The following is a 14262-nucleotide window of genomic DNA, read 5'->3' on the forward strand; positions in this document are numbered from 1 at the left end:
ACTTTTCATCATTATATATTTTTTCCATTTTCCCAAGGAAGAAATTAGCATTGCTTTCATTAGAGAGCCAGGGGAATTTTAAGTCATAAATGGGTCCTTCCTTGACATTTTAGTGGTTGCTTATTTTGAGAAAATTGTCTCTGTTTTGTTGCTCTTAAAACATAATGGATTTATTAAAAAAAAAAAAAAAAAAAGTTTGGTGTTCCTGATCAGTTTCTTTCATATTCCCGAAGTGTTTTTCCTTGAATACCACAACTTCAAGGTAAGTTTGCTGGGTATAAGGATTTCTGACTGTTCCATAGGGCTCGTTCTCTCCAGCAATGAAGAACCAAGATTTCTTACGAAAAAGTTGCTATCTTCCTAGAGAATGAACCATTCTTCACTTGAAGTTCACAGCTCTCCCTCACGAGACTTACCCCAAATCCAACCAATAGTCTAGAATTTGAACCTTGCAACTAAAAGACCGTTCTCAGTTACCATAGTTACCTGGGTTCTCTGAAGGGCCATGCCAGGGTAACCGATGCTTCTATTTTATGTGCTCTTTTTCATGCATGAGAGAAAGAGAAATAAGATCTTTTTTTGAATTGCCCTTTTCTTTGATCTTTCCTTTTTTGTGAGATGATTTGGGGATATTTCACAGCTAGGAAATTTGATACTTTGTAAAGCCATCATTAAACACCATGTCAGGATTCTACCATTTCATTTATGATAGGTATTTACATGCTCTGATCTTGGCTTACTGATCTGGAAATTGATTCTTGGAATGTGAGCCCTCTTTGTGTATATTAGCATGACTCATTTGGGCCACGATTTAGAAATGTAAAAAGGAGAGGAAGGTGGAACATAGGATGCATACATGTTCCTATTCATAAATATCGTTTATCCAACTCCAGTAATGAGGTAACTTTCCAGTTAGCAGTACCTTTGCTTTTCCACATGAAGCTACCAGAAGACCGACCCACAGTTACGGGGCAAAAGACCTTACACCCACCAATCCTCACCTCTCCGGAAACACAGCTTCAGACCTACTTGTCAGAAGTTTAAGCTTCTACCATCCCAAAGTGATGCCCTTGAACTAAAAATAATTTCTTTGAAAATGCATTCACTTCCAGGCACAGTCTTGCATTAAACAGCTATTATTCATGTACCTATTAATAGTTTATCCAGACACTCTCTTTTTTTCTGTATATAATAAACCTTATGCTTTTCTTATTATTTCAAATTTGTTCCTTTTGGGAAATATTAAAAATATAGACTTAAAAGAAAAATCACCTGTAACCCTATCATCTAAAGATAAACAGTTAAAACTGTGTTTCTAGTCTTTTATATTTGTATATAAATGCAATTTTTAGTATCTGTTCATATTGTTTTATAATATGCCTTATTTTAATATTTAATCCCATTTCTCAATCACTTATGTTCTTTTAAAGTTTTTCTCAGTTATTTTAATACACATAAATTAGTACATAACATATGTACACTCCAGAGAATTTTCAAAACACACACATCACACACAAACCGAGACTTCCGTGTGCCCACCGTCCAGCTAACAGGACATCCTTCACACACTGGAGCCCTCCCGAGCCCCTCACCCACCCAATCTTCTCATCACCCCGCTTTTAGCTCCCCACACCCACCCTGACCATTCCTGTATTGCATTTATCATCTCTTTGCTTTTTGTTGTGTTGTGTTTTAGGGTTTCTTGCTTTGAGATTTTACCATATGTTTATGTGTTTGTTTGTTTGTTTCTTGAGACAGAATCTCACTGTGTCGCCCAGGCTGGAATGCAGTGGCGTGATCACAACTCACTGCAGCCTGCGCCTCTGGGTTTAAGTGATTCTCGTGCCTCAGCCTCTCATGTAGCTGGGATTACAGGCGTGTACCACCACGCCTAGCTAATTTTTGTATTTTCAGTAGAGACAGAGTTTCACCATGTTGGCCAAGATAGTCTTAAACTCCTGACCTCAAGCGATCCACCCGCCTCAGCCTCCCAAAGTGCTGGATTACAGGCATGAGCCATCGTGCCCAGCTAGTGTTTCTAAACAATATGTTGTGTATACTTATGAACTCTGAGGGATGTTTGACTCTGTAGAAATAGAATCTCCATTCTGCGATTGCTTTTTCCCCTTACATCCTTGTTGATATATTTGGCTTTAGTTTATTCTTTTCACACTACAAAGTATTCTGTCATATGGATATACCACAATTTAGCCATTCTGTCAATGGACATTCGGGTCCTGTATTGTTTTCTGCAAATGGTATTGCATGATCATTCTTGTAAATGTCTCCTGGTGCATGTGGAAGAGTTCTCTGGGGTCTTCTCCAGGAGTGGAAGAGCTAGGCTGGTGGGCTGGTGGTGAACACATTTTTCACTGTACTAAGTAATGCCAATCCAGTGTTAAAGCAGTAATGTCTAACGTTACAAATCCTTGACAACATTCGCTTTGACTGGCTTTCCAGATTTGCCAGTCTGATGGGAATAAAATGGTATTGTAGCTTTAGTTTGCATTTTCATGACTTAATGAAGTTAAGCATTTGATATGCTATTTTAAATGTTAAATGACCATTTGTGTTTTCCATTCTGTGAAATATTGATGTCCTTATTTTTTTTGTAGAGATGGGGTCTCACTATGTTGCCCAGGCTGGTCTCAAACTTTTGGCCTCCAGCAATCCTCCCACCTTGGCATCCCAAAGTGCTGGGATTACAAGCATGAGCCACTTTGCCTAGCCAAGTATCTATGTCTTTTGCTCATTTTTCTTTTAGAGTATTTATATTTTATTTTTAAATTCTTTTATATCTTTGGCCTATTAATTTAATCTTTTGACAGTTATATGTTGGAAATCTCTTTTCCTAATTTGTAGTTTGTCTTTTTCTTTTTCTTTTTTTTCAGACAGAGTCTCGCTCTGTCGCCAGGCGCCAGACTGGAGTGCAGTGGTGCCATCTCAGCTCACTGCAACCTCTGCCTCCTGGGTTCAAGCAATTCTCCTGCCTCAGCCTCCCGAGTAGCCGGGACTACAGACACGCACCACCACACCCAGCTAATTTTTATATTTTAGTAGAGACGGGGTTTCACTATATTGGCCAGGATGGTCTCAATCTCTTGGTCTTGTGATCCACCCACCTTAGCCTCCCAAAGTGCTGGGATTACAGGCGTGAGCCGCCACTCCCAGCCGTCTTTTTCTTTATGATGTCTTTTAATGAAAACAAATTCTTAATTTTAACATAGTCAAATGTGTCCATCTTTTTTTTTTTTTTTTTTTTTGAGACTGAGTCTCGCTATATTGCCCAGGCTGGAGTGCAGTGGCACAATCTCAGCTCACTGTAACCTCCACCTTCAGGGTTCAAGCAATTCTCCTGCCTCAGCCTCCTAAATAGCTGGGATTACAGGCATGCACCGCCATACCCAGCTAATTTTTGTATTTTTTTTTTTTTTTTGAGACGGAGTTTCACTCTTGTTACCCAGGCTGGAGTGCAATGGCGCGATCTTGGCTCACCGCAACCTCCGCCTCCTGGGTTCAGACAATTCTCCTGCCTCAGCCTCCTGAGTAGCTGGGATTACAGGCACGCGCCACCATGCTCAGCTAATTTTTTGTATCTTTAGTAGAGACGGGGTTTCACCATGTTGACCAGGATGGTCTCGATCTCTTGACCTCGTGATCCACCCGCCTCGGCCTCCCAAAGTGCTGGGATTACAGGCGTGAGCCACCACGCCTGGCCTAATTTTTGTATTTTTAGTGGAGACGGGATTTCACCACGTTGGCCACGTTGGTCTCAAACTCCTGCCTCAAGTGATCAGCCTGCCTCGGCCTCCCAAAGTGCTGGGATTATAGGCACGAGCCACCGTGCCTGGCCACATCTTCTTTTTGGATTGCAATTTGTATCTTGTTGTCTTGCTTAAGAAATCCTTCTGTTAACTTGATATCATTAGTTGTTCTTCCTATTTTCTTGTAAAATCTCTAGTTTTATATTAGGACTTGATGTGAAATGGATTTGGACTTAAATGTGAAGGTGGTTCTTAATACGTGATGTGAAGTAAGATTTATTTTTCCCCCTTATGAATATGAAATATCCAATCGTTTGGGATATTTCCCTATTGATCTGCACAGCGTGTCTCCTTCAGAACATGCCTCGACAGGCCTCAGTTCAGGGCTCTCTGTTCTGTTCCACTGGTCTTTAGCTGTCTTCTGCTAATCTAATACCATTCTGTCTTAATGCCTGCAGCTTTCGTAAGTTTTGATATGTGATGACGTAAGCCTCCTTCCCTACTGCTTTTAAAGAGTCCTTGACTGTATACTTAAGAATCCACTTGGGATTTTTATTGGAATCGCATTTAATCTACAGAATATTCTGGGAGAACTGACATCTTTGTGATACTGACTTTTTCTTTGATAAACATGGCATGCTCTCCTTTTGTCTGTGTCATCTTTAATGCCTTTCAGTATAGTGTTGTGATTTTCTTCATAGAAGTTCTTTGTTTAATTTATCCCTTGGTTCTTGTGTGTGTTGTCGTTTGCTACTGAAACAATATTTTAAAGTCTAATTTTAACTCTTTGTTGCTAAGATGTAGAAATCCAACTGACTATATATTTCTCTGTATTTTTGCCAAAATACAAAATCATTTCAACTGTGAAAAATATTAATAGTTTGATTTCTTTCTTTCTAAACCCTATACTTTTTAATTCTTTCTCATCTTACAGTTACGTCAATATTTTTGAAGACTGCTTATATTAAATATGTCTGTTATGATTTGATCAGTCTCCTTTTTGAGCACATTCATAACTAATTACTTAGAAAAACTTCCTAAATGTGTAACTGCTGATGAAAGGAACGCAGAGTCTTAAGGTTCTTAATGTATATTGTCAAACTGTGCTTCAGGAAAGTTTTACATGTTAGTAATCTCATCACCACTTTATGAGGGTTCTCTTTCTCCACACCCTTTCCAGTTCCAGGAATTTCTATACTTTTTAATGTTTGTCAATAGTAATTCTTGGCTGGGCACAGTGACTCACTCCTGTAATGCCAGCACTTTGGGAGGCTGAGGTGAGTGAATCACTTGAGGTCATGAGTTTGAGACCAGCCTGGCCACCATGGTGAAACCCTGTCTCTACTAAAAATACAAAAATTAGCCGGGCGTGGTGGCACACACCTGTAGTCACAGCTACCTGGGAGGCTGAAGTGGGAGAATCTCTCGAACCCAGGAGGCGGAGGTTGCAGTGAGCTAAAATGGCCCTACTAGACTCCAACTTGGGCAACAGAATGAGACTCCATCTCAAAAAAAAAAAAAAAGTGGCCGGGCGCGGTGGCTCAAGCCTGTAATCCCAGCACTTTGGGAGGCCGAGGCGGGTGGATCACGAGGTCAAGAGATCGAGACCATCCTGGTCAACATGGTGAAACCCCGTCTCTACTAAAAATACAAAAAATTAGCTGGGCATGGTGGCGCGTGCCTGTAATCCCAGCTACTCAGGAGGCTGAGGCAGGAGAATTGCCTGAACCCAGGAGGCGGAGATTGCGGTGAGCCGAGATCGCGCCATTGCACTCCAGCCTGGGTATCAAGAGCGAAACTCCGTCTCAAAAAAAAAAAAAAAAAAAGTAATTCTTTGTCAAATATTTTACAGATACTTTTTTACTTTTCCCATTTTATTTACTTTACATTTTATGCATATGATGTTTTTGATGTAGTGGAATTTTAACATTACTTACAATCAAATCTGTCAGTATTTTCCCATATTGCTTTCGCATTTGGTGCCATGTTAGAAACTCCAGTCCTCACTCAAGCATCCATAGTTATCTTTATCTAGTATTGTTATATTCTCCTTTTATATATCATAGTGGTTAGAAACATGAGCTTTGCTATCTTGTGGTTCTAGATTTCATTCCTGATTCTACCAACTATTAGCTCTATGATTCTGGCAGTTTCCTTCATTTCTTCTTCTTTTTTTTTTTGGAGAGGGAGTCTCTCTCTGTCACCAGGCTGGAGTGCAGCGGCACAATTTCAGCTCACCGCAATCTCTGCCTTCCCGGTTCAAGCGATTCTCCTGCTTCAGCCTCCCAAGTAGCTGGGACTACAGATGTGCACCACCACACCCAGCTAATTTTTTGTATTTTTAGTAGAGATGGGTTTCACCATGTTAGCCAAGATGGTCTCCATCTCCTGATCTCGTGATCTGCCCTCCTCAGCCTCCCAAAATGCTGGGATTACATGTGTATGCTACCACGCCTGGCCCAGGTCTTTTCAAAAAATGTTTATCTCGTTACTACTCCACAATCATTCTATCCTTTCCTTACTAATTTGAAATGCTTTCTTTGAAAATTTGAAAACTATCCTTATCGGTCTGTTTTCAGACTTTCACTTCTGATCCATTAATCTGCCTGAAATACTGCATCAATTATACACATTTATTGTTGATTTATGGTTTTTAAAAAATATTTGAGGGCTGGGCATGATGGCTCATGCCATTAACCCCAGTGCTTTGAGAGGCCAAAGTGGAAGGATCACTTGTGGCCAGGAGTTCAAGACCAGCCTGGACAATGTGGCAAGACCCTGTCTCTACAAAAAAAAAAACAAACAAAAAAAAACCATATTCTCTGGGTGTAATGATGGTTGTCTGTGGCCCCAGCTACTCCAGAGGCTGAGGCAGGAGGATCCCTTGAGCCCAGAAGGTCAAGTCTACAGTGAGCTGTGATCACTGCACTCCAGCCTGGGTGACAAAGCAAGACCCTGTCTTTAAGTATATATATACATATACATACATATATATTTTTTTCTTTGTTACCCTTTCAAAATTTTTTATTGCCCATCCTAATTTAATTACATTGTGATCTCAGAAATATGACCTGTATATTTTTGTGCCCTAATACATACTCAATGTTATAAATATTTATAAATATGCTATGGCATTAGCAAAGGTTGCACGTTCTCTCTTCTCTCTATGTATATATGCATACATATATAAAATACATATGTTAAAATCCTTCAGGCCAGGCATGGTGGCTCATACCTATAATCCCAGCACTTTGAGAGGCCAAAGCGGGCAGATCTCTTGAGCTGAGGAATTCAAGACCAACCTGGGCAACATGACAAAACCCTGTCTCTACAAAAAATAAAAAATTAGCCAGGGGTGGTGGCTTGTGCCTCTGGACCCAGCTACTTGAGAGGCTAAGGTGGGAGGATTGCCTGAGCCCAGGAGGCAGCAGAGGCTGCAGTGAGCCAAGATCTTGCCACTGCACTCCAGCCAGGTCAACAGAGTGAGACCCTGTCTCAAAAAAAAAAAAAAAAAAAAACCAAAAAAAACTTCATACTTTATTCTTTTCCATTGAGTTTGTCAGTTTCTGAGATTAAAATCCCCCACTGTGATCTGGGTTTGCCCATTCTCCTTCGCATGTACAAGAATTTTGCTTTTATTTAGTGCATTAAAGCTCATGGCTGATCTCTTCTTGGTGGATCGATCAATATCTAGCGTTAGACTTTTAGCCTGAATTATGTCTATTAATATTGTGACACCTGGAATTTTTTATTTTGTTAATCACATTTTTTTAAAGCCCCAGAAATCCTCCTTATCTCTGGTTGTTCCTTTTACATAGCAGCTGCCAATAGCCTCCGAAGCCTCCTGAGAATTACCTCCTCCCTTTGTTAAACAATTCATTTCCTCTGGAGTCAGCTGACTTGTTTTCCTTGCCCCCTCTCATTCATGCTGGTGGCTTCCACATGTCACAGGTGGCCCCCAGTTGTTTTGTGAAGGAAGGAATGGGTGGTTTAGAGAGAGAGGTGGCCAGCACGCTGTCCCCGGCAATTGTGTGCTTCGTCTCCTCTGAGATCCACTTTCCTGAATGGGAGGTTTTGTTTCATTGAATGTCATTCATGAACATTTTAAAAAACTTTGACCTGTGGCCAGGTGCAGTGGCTCACTCCCTGTAGCCCCAGCACTTTGGGAGGCTGAGGCAGGATTGCTTGAGGCCAGAAGTTTGAAACCAGCCCTGGCAACATCAGAGTCCCTGTTTCTAGGAAGAAAAAAAAACTGAAATTAGCCGGGCATGGTGGTGTGCACCTGTGGTCACAGTTACTTGGGAGGCGGAGGTGGGAGGATCAATTGAGCACAGGAGCTGGAGGTTGCAGTGAGCTATGATCGCCACTGGGCGATAGATAGACTGAGATCTGAGTCTAACTAATCAAAAAACTTGAACCTTTATGGAGAGCTCCCTTTCTTTGGAATGCGATGACAGAATGTTCCCCTGGGAGAGGCACTGTGCCACTTGCTGCCTGCTTCACATGGTATCTGAAAGGGGCTGCAGCTGGTCCCCTCCTATTGAAGCAGTTCTTGAGCTCGTAACCTTCCTAATTGCCCCGTCCCCTGCGTTGGTGCAGCCCAAGCCTGGAATTTCCCGGGGTCTGCCCTTCCCTTCTCTATGCTTCTGTGGAAATGCCTTGGGTTGTCATTTTCTTTCCTCTCGTCAACATCATATCTTCATCGACTTTCCAGGAATTCCTCATTATTTCCGGCCTGCTTGTTTTCCCGCACTATTGTGGATTCATTCTATATAATTATCTTTCTCTTTTTTTGTCTTTTTAAGCGATTTGTGTGGGAAAGGAGACTGATGAGAGAGCTTAGCCTGCTATCTTGAGCTAATCCTAAAAGCAGTCTCAATTCTATAAAACAGTATGTACACAGAAGTAATACCAGAGGCTAGTACACCAAACTATATATATTTTTTCTTTTCTTTTTTTGAGACAAGGTCTCCCTGTGTTGCCCAGGCTGGTCTTGAACTCCTGAGCGCAAGTGATCCTCCTGCCTCGGCTTCCCAAGTGCTAGGATTACAGGTGTGAGCCACTGTGCCCAGCCAGACCCAACTATTAACAAGCAGTTACTTTGGGGTAATGATTTTATGCTTAATTTTCCTTTTCTGTGCTTTTCTGTCTCTTCACTTTTGTTTAAAAGTTTTTTTTTTTACAAAGTAAGGTAGTCAGTGGATCCCCGCTAATACCTTTGAGAAGATGCAGGACCTTAAGTTAAGAGCAAGATATTTAGGCCGGGCGCGGTGGCTCAAGCCTGTAATCCCAGCACTTTGGGAGGCCGAGGCGGGTGGATCACGAGGTCAAGAGATCGAGACCATCCTGGTCAACATGGTGAAACCCCGTCTCTACTAAAAATACAAAAAATTAGCTGGGCATGGTGGCGCTTGCCTGTAATCCCAGCTACTCGGGAGGCTGAGGCAGGAGAAATGCCTGAACCCAGGAGGCAGAGGTTGCGGTGAGCCGAGATCGCGCCATTGCACTCCAGCCTGGGTAAAAAGAGCGAAACTATGTCTCAAAAAAAAAAAAAAAAAAAAAAAGAGCAAGATATTTATCAACCATAACAAGTTCGCCAAAGAGCCCTTGGTCCTCCTGTTGAGAGCAGTGATCTTCAGACCTGCATGGCCACCTTAACATGCAGGTTCCTGGGCCCCAGGTACTGAACCAAAACCTCTAAGGGTGGAGCTCAAGAATCTGTTTCTGAAACCCTCACCGGTGAACCTGATGGTCATTTATTTTCTATTGGAAGCCACTGATTTAGAGCACTTGTTTCCAAATACAATCCCTTGTACTTGCCTAAATTAAAAATCTTCTAGGCTGGGCGCCATAGCTCACACCTGTAATCCCAACACTTTGAGAGACCGAGGCGGGTGGATCACCTGAGGTCAGGAGTTCGAGACCAAGCTGCCCAAGTTATGAAACCCCATCTCTACTAAAAATACAAAAATTAGCCTGGCATGGTGGTGCATGCCTGTAATCCCAGCTACTCAGGAGGCTAAGGCAGGAGAATTGCTTGAACCCGAGAGGCGGAGGTTGCAGTGAGCTGAGATCGCACCACTGCACTCTCAAAACAAATACAGCAAGAACAACAAAATCTTCTGCCACTTTTCCGCCTACCTTCTCAAACTTGCAAGATCTCCCTCTAGTGTATCTTCACCAGTTGGAGCACTCACTCCCATGTACGCTTGTTCTTCCAGATTACTTGTGAAAACATGGAAACTATATTGAAATGTATTAAAGTCTAAATGTTGAAAATGTCTAAGTTATTCAGAATGTCTATAATGGAAAACTATAATTCTGCTCCTTTACACTGAGCTGCCCTTTCATGGGGAAAAAGTCTCTCAAGAAACTGAGCATATATTTCTACATCCGGAGCAATGTCTATTTCTTCCTCTTTTTGATTTTCATCTCTAACCAGTTTCCTTTTCTTGACCAGACAGCCCCTAGTCCCGTGAGGACTCCAGGGAAAAGAAAACAGCCTTAGGCTTCTTAAAACCTCCCAGCATGAACCCTGACCAGCTATTCTTCACTCACCATTTATTAGACACAAATATCTTTACTTACATTTTCATTAGTTCTTCTCTCATCAGATTCCAGCAGCTTACATTCTGGAATGCTGACATCATCAGTGGGCATGAGTGGTGTAATTCGGGAGCTTGTGTCCAGGTTTATTGGTTCATCATTCACCTAAACCAACATCTATTGAGTGAACGCTGCGTGCAACACTTTGCTAGACACTAGACGCACTTGACAGTTTGCAGAACAGGTTTCTCATCATCACGTGTAGCCAGCCTGCCCACAACGCTGGGAAGCAGGTGAAGGTGGAGTTATCACCACGACCCTCATTGTATAGATGAGGGAACAGGGTATTGGGAAGATTAAGAAACTTATCCAAAGTCACACAACTTAAAAGTTTCAGAGGCTGGCCTCAAACCCAGGCCCCCGACCACGAATCCTATTCACTCACCAGTATGCCACCCCACCAACTTCCTATGGCAGGGAGAGGGGCTCCTGGCCTTGACCACAGTTTGGAAATGACTCCATAGCCATTTCCCTTCACCTCTTGATTTACGGTGGCAGTGCTGGTTCTCCAGGTCAGCTCACACGTATCGACAATTGCAAAAAAGCTTGTCATAAGAATTTGTGCCAGCGGGGTGCAGAGGCTCACATCTGTAATCCCAGCACTTTGGGAGGCCAAGGCAGGTGGATTGCTTGAGCCCAGAAGTTCAAGACCCGCCTTGGCAACATAGTGAGACTCCATCTCTACAAAATAAGTTTTAAAATGGCCAGGCGTGGTGGCATGCGCCTGTAATTGCAGCTACTTGGGAGGCTGAAGTGGGAGGATCACCTGAGCCTAAAGAGGTTGAGGCTGCAGTGAGCCAAGATTGTGCCACTGCACTCCAGCCTGAGCAACAGAGTGAGACTCTGTTTCAACAATAACAAAAAGAGAATTTGTGCCTCTATTATGAAAAACCATCTCAGTAGGGCCAGAGGGCGCAGTGGGTGAGTGCCAGGAGCCCTCTTCTTTCCCTGTCAATGCCCTGGGAACTGGTATTTGTAGAAACTGCAAACATGTAGCCTCCTATGGTCACAGTGGCTTGTTTTCCATTTAGTCTCGTGGAGGAAGACTCCGAGGAGGAGGGAGACTTGTGTCGCATCTGTCAGATAGCCGGGGGTTCCCCGACCAACCCCCTCCTGGAGCCTTGTGGCTGTGTGGGAAGCCTGCAGTTTGTTCATCAAGAGTGCCTGAAAAAGTGGCTGAAAGTGAAAATAACATCAGGTAGGTGGGGAAGGAAGTGCGGCGAACGTGCCGCGACATGTAATTAACACGAGACACCCCGGTGTGGGCCTCGGAGCCTTGTCATCAGCTCACTCTCCTCCGCAGAACAGTGACTCGGGGACACGTGGTTGAGCTCCGGATTCTTGCTCATAAAAGCTGTCTTTAAACTATGGTAGGGAGGTTTTTGTTTTGTTTTGCTTTTCTGAGAGAAAAATCCTGGAAACAAATGCTATTGAATTCTACTCCTGCTCAAGGCCTGAGCAGAGATGCTAAGATCAACTCATAGAAGGAAGGAAAGAGAAGAAGTGGGTCAGTAGGGGAAGCTCAGCAAACACACAGTAGCCACCCAGCTAGCAGACACCCAGCAAAATATTTCAGAAGGTCCCTCACACGAGATCCCCAGCACACGCAGGCTACTTCCTTTTATTTGGGGGCAGGAAATGGGCGTCGCCTAAGAAACTAAACAAAACTGCCTTTTAGCAATAGGGATAAGAGCGCCCATCTGATTTTCAACAACCATATTAGATAAAGAGATTTCCATGTGCTGATTTTGTCAGCTCCCTAACATCTTATAATTGGGTGTACAGCCCCTTCTCAACTCCCTGAGCAGGTTATAACCCAAATATAACCACATCGGTAGGTCAGCTGTAGTTTTCCGGGCAGAGAACAGGTTTCTTTAAAGCATGGCTTTAGGAATAACATCAACTTTAATCCCCGCCCAAAAAAAAAAAAAAAATTCATGGAACATCAGTGCAAAGAGCAACTTGATCAGAAAACAGCTGCTGCTTCTTTCAGACACACCTCTCAGAAAACATATTACCCCACAGCCAATTTCATGGGGGCACGAAACTGCACAAGCCCTATTTTTACCAACTACATCCTATTTCTCCCCTCTTCCACATCCTTCTCCTTAGCCGTCACTATTCCAGGCTGCAGGGAGACTTAGAGATTTACCCTGTCCCCATGAGATGTTGCCACGCCCCCTCACCAAGGACAGCACACCATCGAATTACAGAATGAACACGTGGGGTGATCATACTAACTGTCTCATCCATGGAGCCTGTTTTACACAACTTCCCTAGCATAACAAATACAAGACCACTGATCAAGATCCTTAAATGCATATCCATATAACGAGCAAAGTATTCAGTCCTTCAGAGAGCGAAGAAACGAGTGGAGTCTGGTTGCTAACGACTCCGCCATGCAATGCTATATCTTTCTAGAAATTTGGGCCAATTAAACATCTGACACAGAAAAAGTTACCCATGAAACATGTCATGAAAATGCTGTTGTGCTCATAAATGTCAATGCTAGTATGGGTATGTTCAGCAGGATTAGATCAGAAGACATTCGGGACATTCGGTTGCCTAAAGCATTACTGAACGATGCTAAAAAAAATCAAGCAAACAAAATGCAGATAAGGGATTACTTACTGTTCATCTTTACCCGTTGAAAGCCTCTATTATTTACTGTTTCTTTATATCCCCAGTGGGGAAATAGAATGGGGGCATGAAACTGCACAAGCCCTATTTTTACCAACTACATGCAGGTAACTAGTAAGTCGTCTATTTTCCAATGCATAAAATAAACACCAGTACATCATTAGTCAAAAGCCACAACTACGGGGGGAAGACTGGCAGAATGTTTGTTTAGACATAACAGCCCAGTTCTGAATCTTCCACTCTTACGTTGGGGAATAGGATAAAAACGCTGATCTAGAATGCCTGTTTTTATAAAAGCAGCAACAAAGGAGGCCTTCTCATATTTCTTTTCCCAGATGAGTCTGAGCTCAGGCTTATGAGCTGGCCCCAGGTACTGGTGTAACTAGTACCCACACCTGGCCCCTCGCTCCCTCACTGTTCTCAGGTGGGAATGTTACCTGGGCAGAAGTAAAGGCAGATTTTAAAGCCATTGATAGAGAATAGCTTCTACCATCTATTTGGTTGTCACTAATTTATTTATTTGGACCCGTGTTAGGTTTACAAGAAGAAAAAAAAGCCCAATATTCACTCTTTTTACAAACACCTGTGTCACAGACTCTTAGCCTCTGTGCAGCAATTCCAAGTTTATGAACCATCGCGTTTATATTTAAATAGAAGGCAAGATCTGTTATTTAAAAGTCATGGAATTTCACTTCTATGAAGCTTGCATAATAGATGACTACAAAGAAATTTTTCAGCTCTCAGATTCAAGGTCATTTTCTACAGAAGATGGCTGGATTTAAAGGAAGGTCACCGAAGCTCAGAACTCATAACACACACAAGTTCACTCTCAAAATACCACCTGTCCAAAGTGCTAACACAAACAGACCCACTGTTACATGTACCATATAATTCTTTACCTAATTTAAGGAGCAGATCTTGGTGCCGTGAAGACCTGTGAGATGTGTAAGCAAGGCCTGCTGGTTGACCTGGGTGACTTTAACATGACTGAGTTCTACCAGAAGCACCAGCAATCTCAGGTAAGAAATGTCCCCACTCTGCCTCCACGGGCTAAAGTATGTTAGAGGGGCTGGGTGGGAAGATATTCCCTTTCCCTGATCTAAAGAATGCAGAAGGCCTCTGCTGGCAGGAGTCTGACAGTATCCATCTAGCTCACTTTTTTCAGAAGACCTGCCACTAAATTGGAATATTAGAGAGTTAAAAAGTCTTTTTTTTTTTTTTTTTGAGGCAGAGTTGCCCAGGCTGGAGTGTA

General features: G+C 42.7%; 1 protein-coding gene and 1 long non-coding RNA gene across 3 annotated transcripts in view; one reads left to right on the forward strand and one right to left on the reverse strand.

Annotated features, from left to right (window-relative positions):
- The window catches only part of MARCHF10 (membrane associated ring-CH-type finger 10), a 101600-nt gene that overhangs the window by 66821 nt on the left and 20517 nt on the right, over positions 1-14262 (forward strand). For both annotated transcript variants that reach the window (XM_064369740.1, XM_064369741.1), the window contains exons 8-9: positions 11402-11568; positions 13920-14029. In XM_064369740.1, coding sequence (XP_064225810.1) covers positions 11402-11568; positions 13920-14029 — 277 coding nt within the window. The remainder of the gene's footprint in view (positions 1-11401; positions 11569-13919; positions 14030-14262) is intronic.
- The window catches only part of LOC135271723 (uncharacterized), a 58220-nt gene that overhangs the window by 12620 nt on the left and 31338 nt on the right, over positions 1-14262 (reverse strand). The window lies entirely within an intron of this gene.

This window comes from Aotus nancymaae, unplaced genomic scaffold, assembly GCF_030222135.1.
Source record: "Aotus nancymaae isolate 86718 unplaced genomic scaffold, 86718_ANA_hifiasm-v0.15.2.pri h1tg000089l, whole genome shotgun sequence".
Classification (NCBI taxonomy): domain Eukaryota; kingdom Metazoa; phylum Chordata; class Mammalia; order Primates; family Aotidae; genus Aotus; species Aotus nancymaae.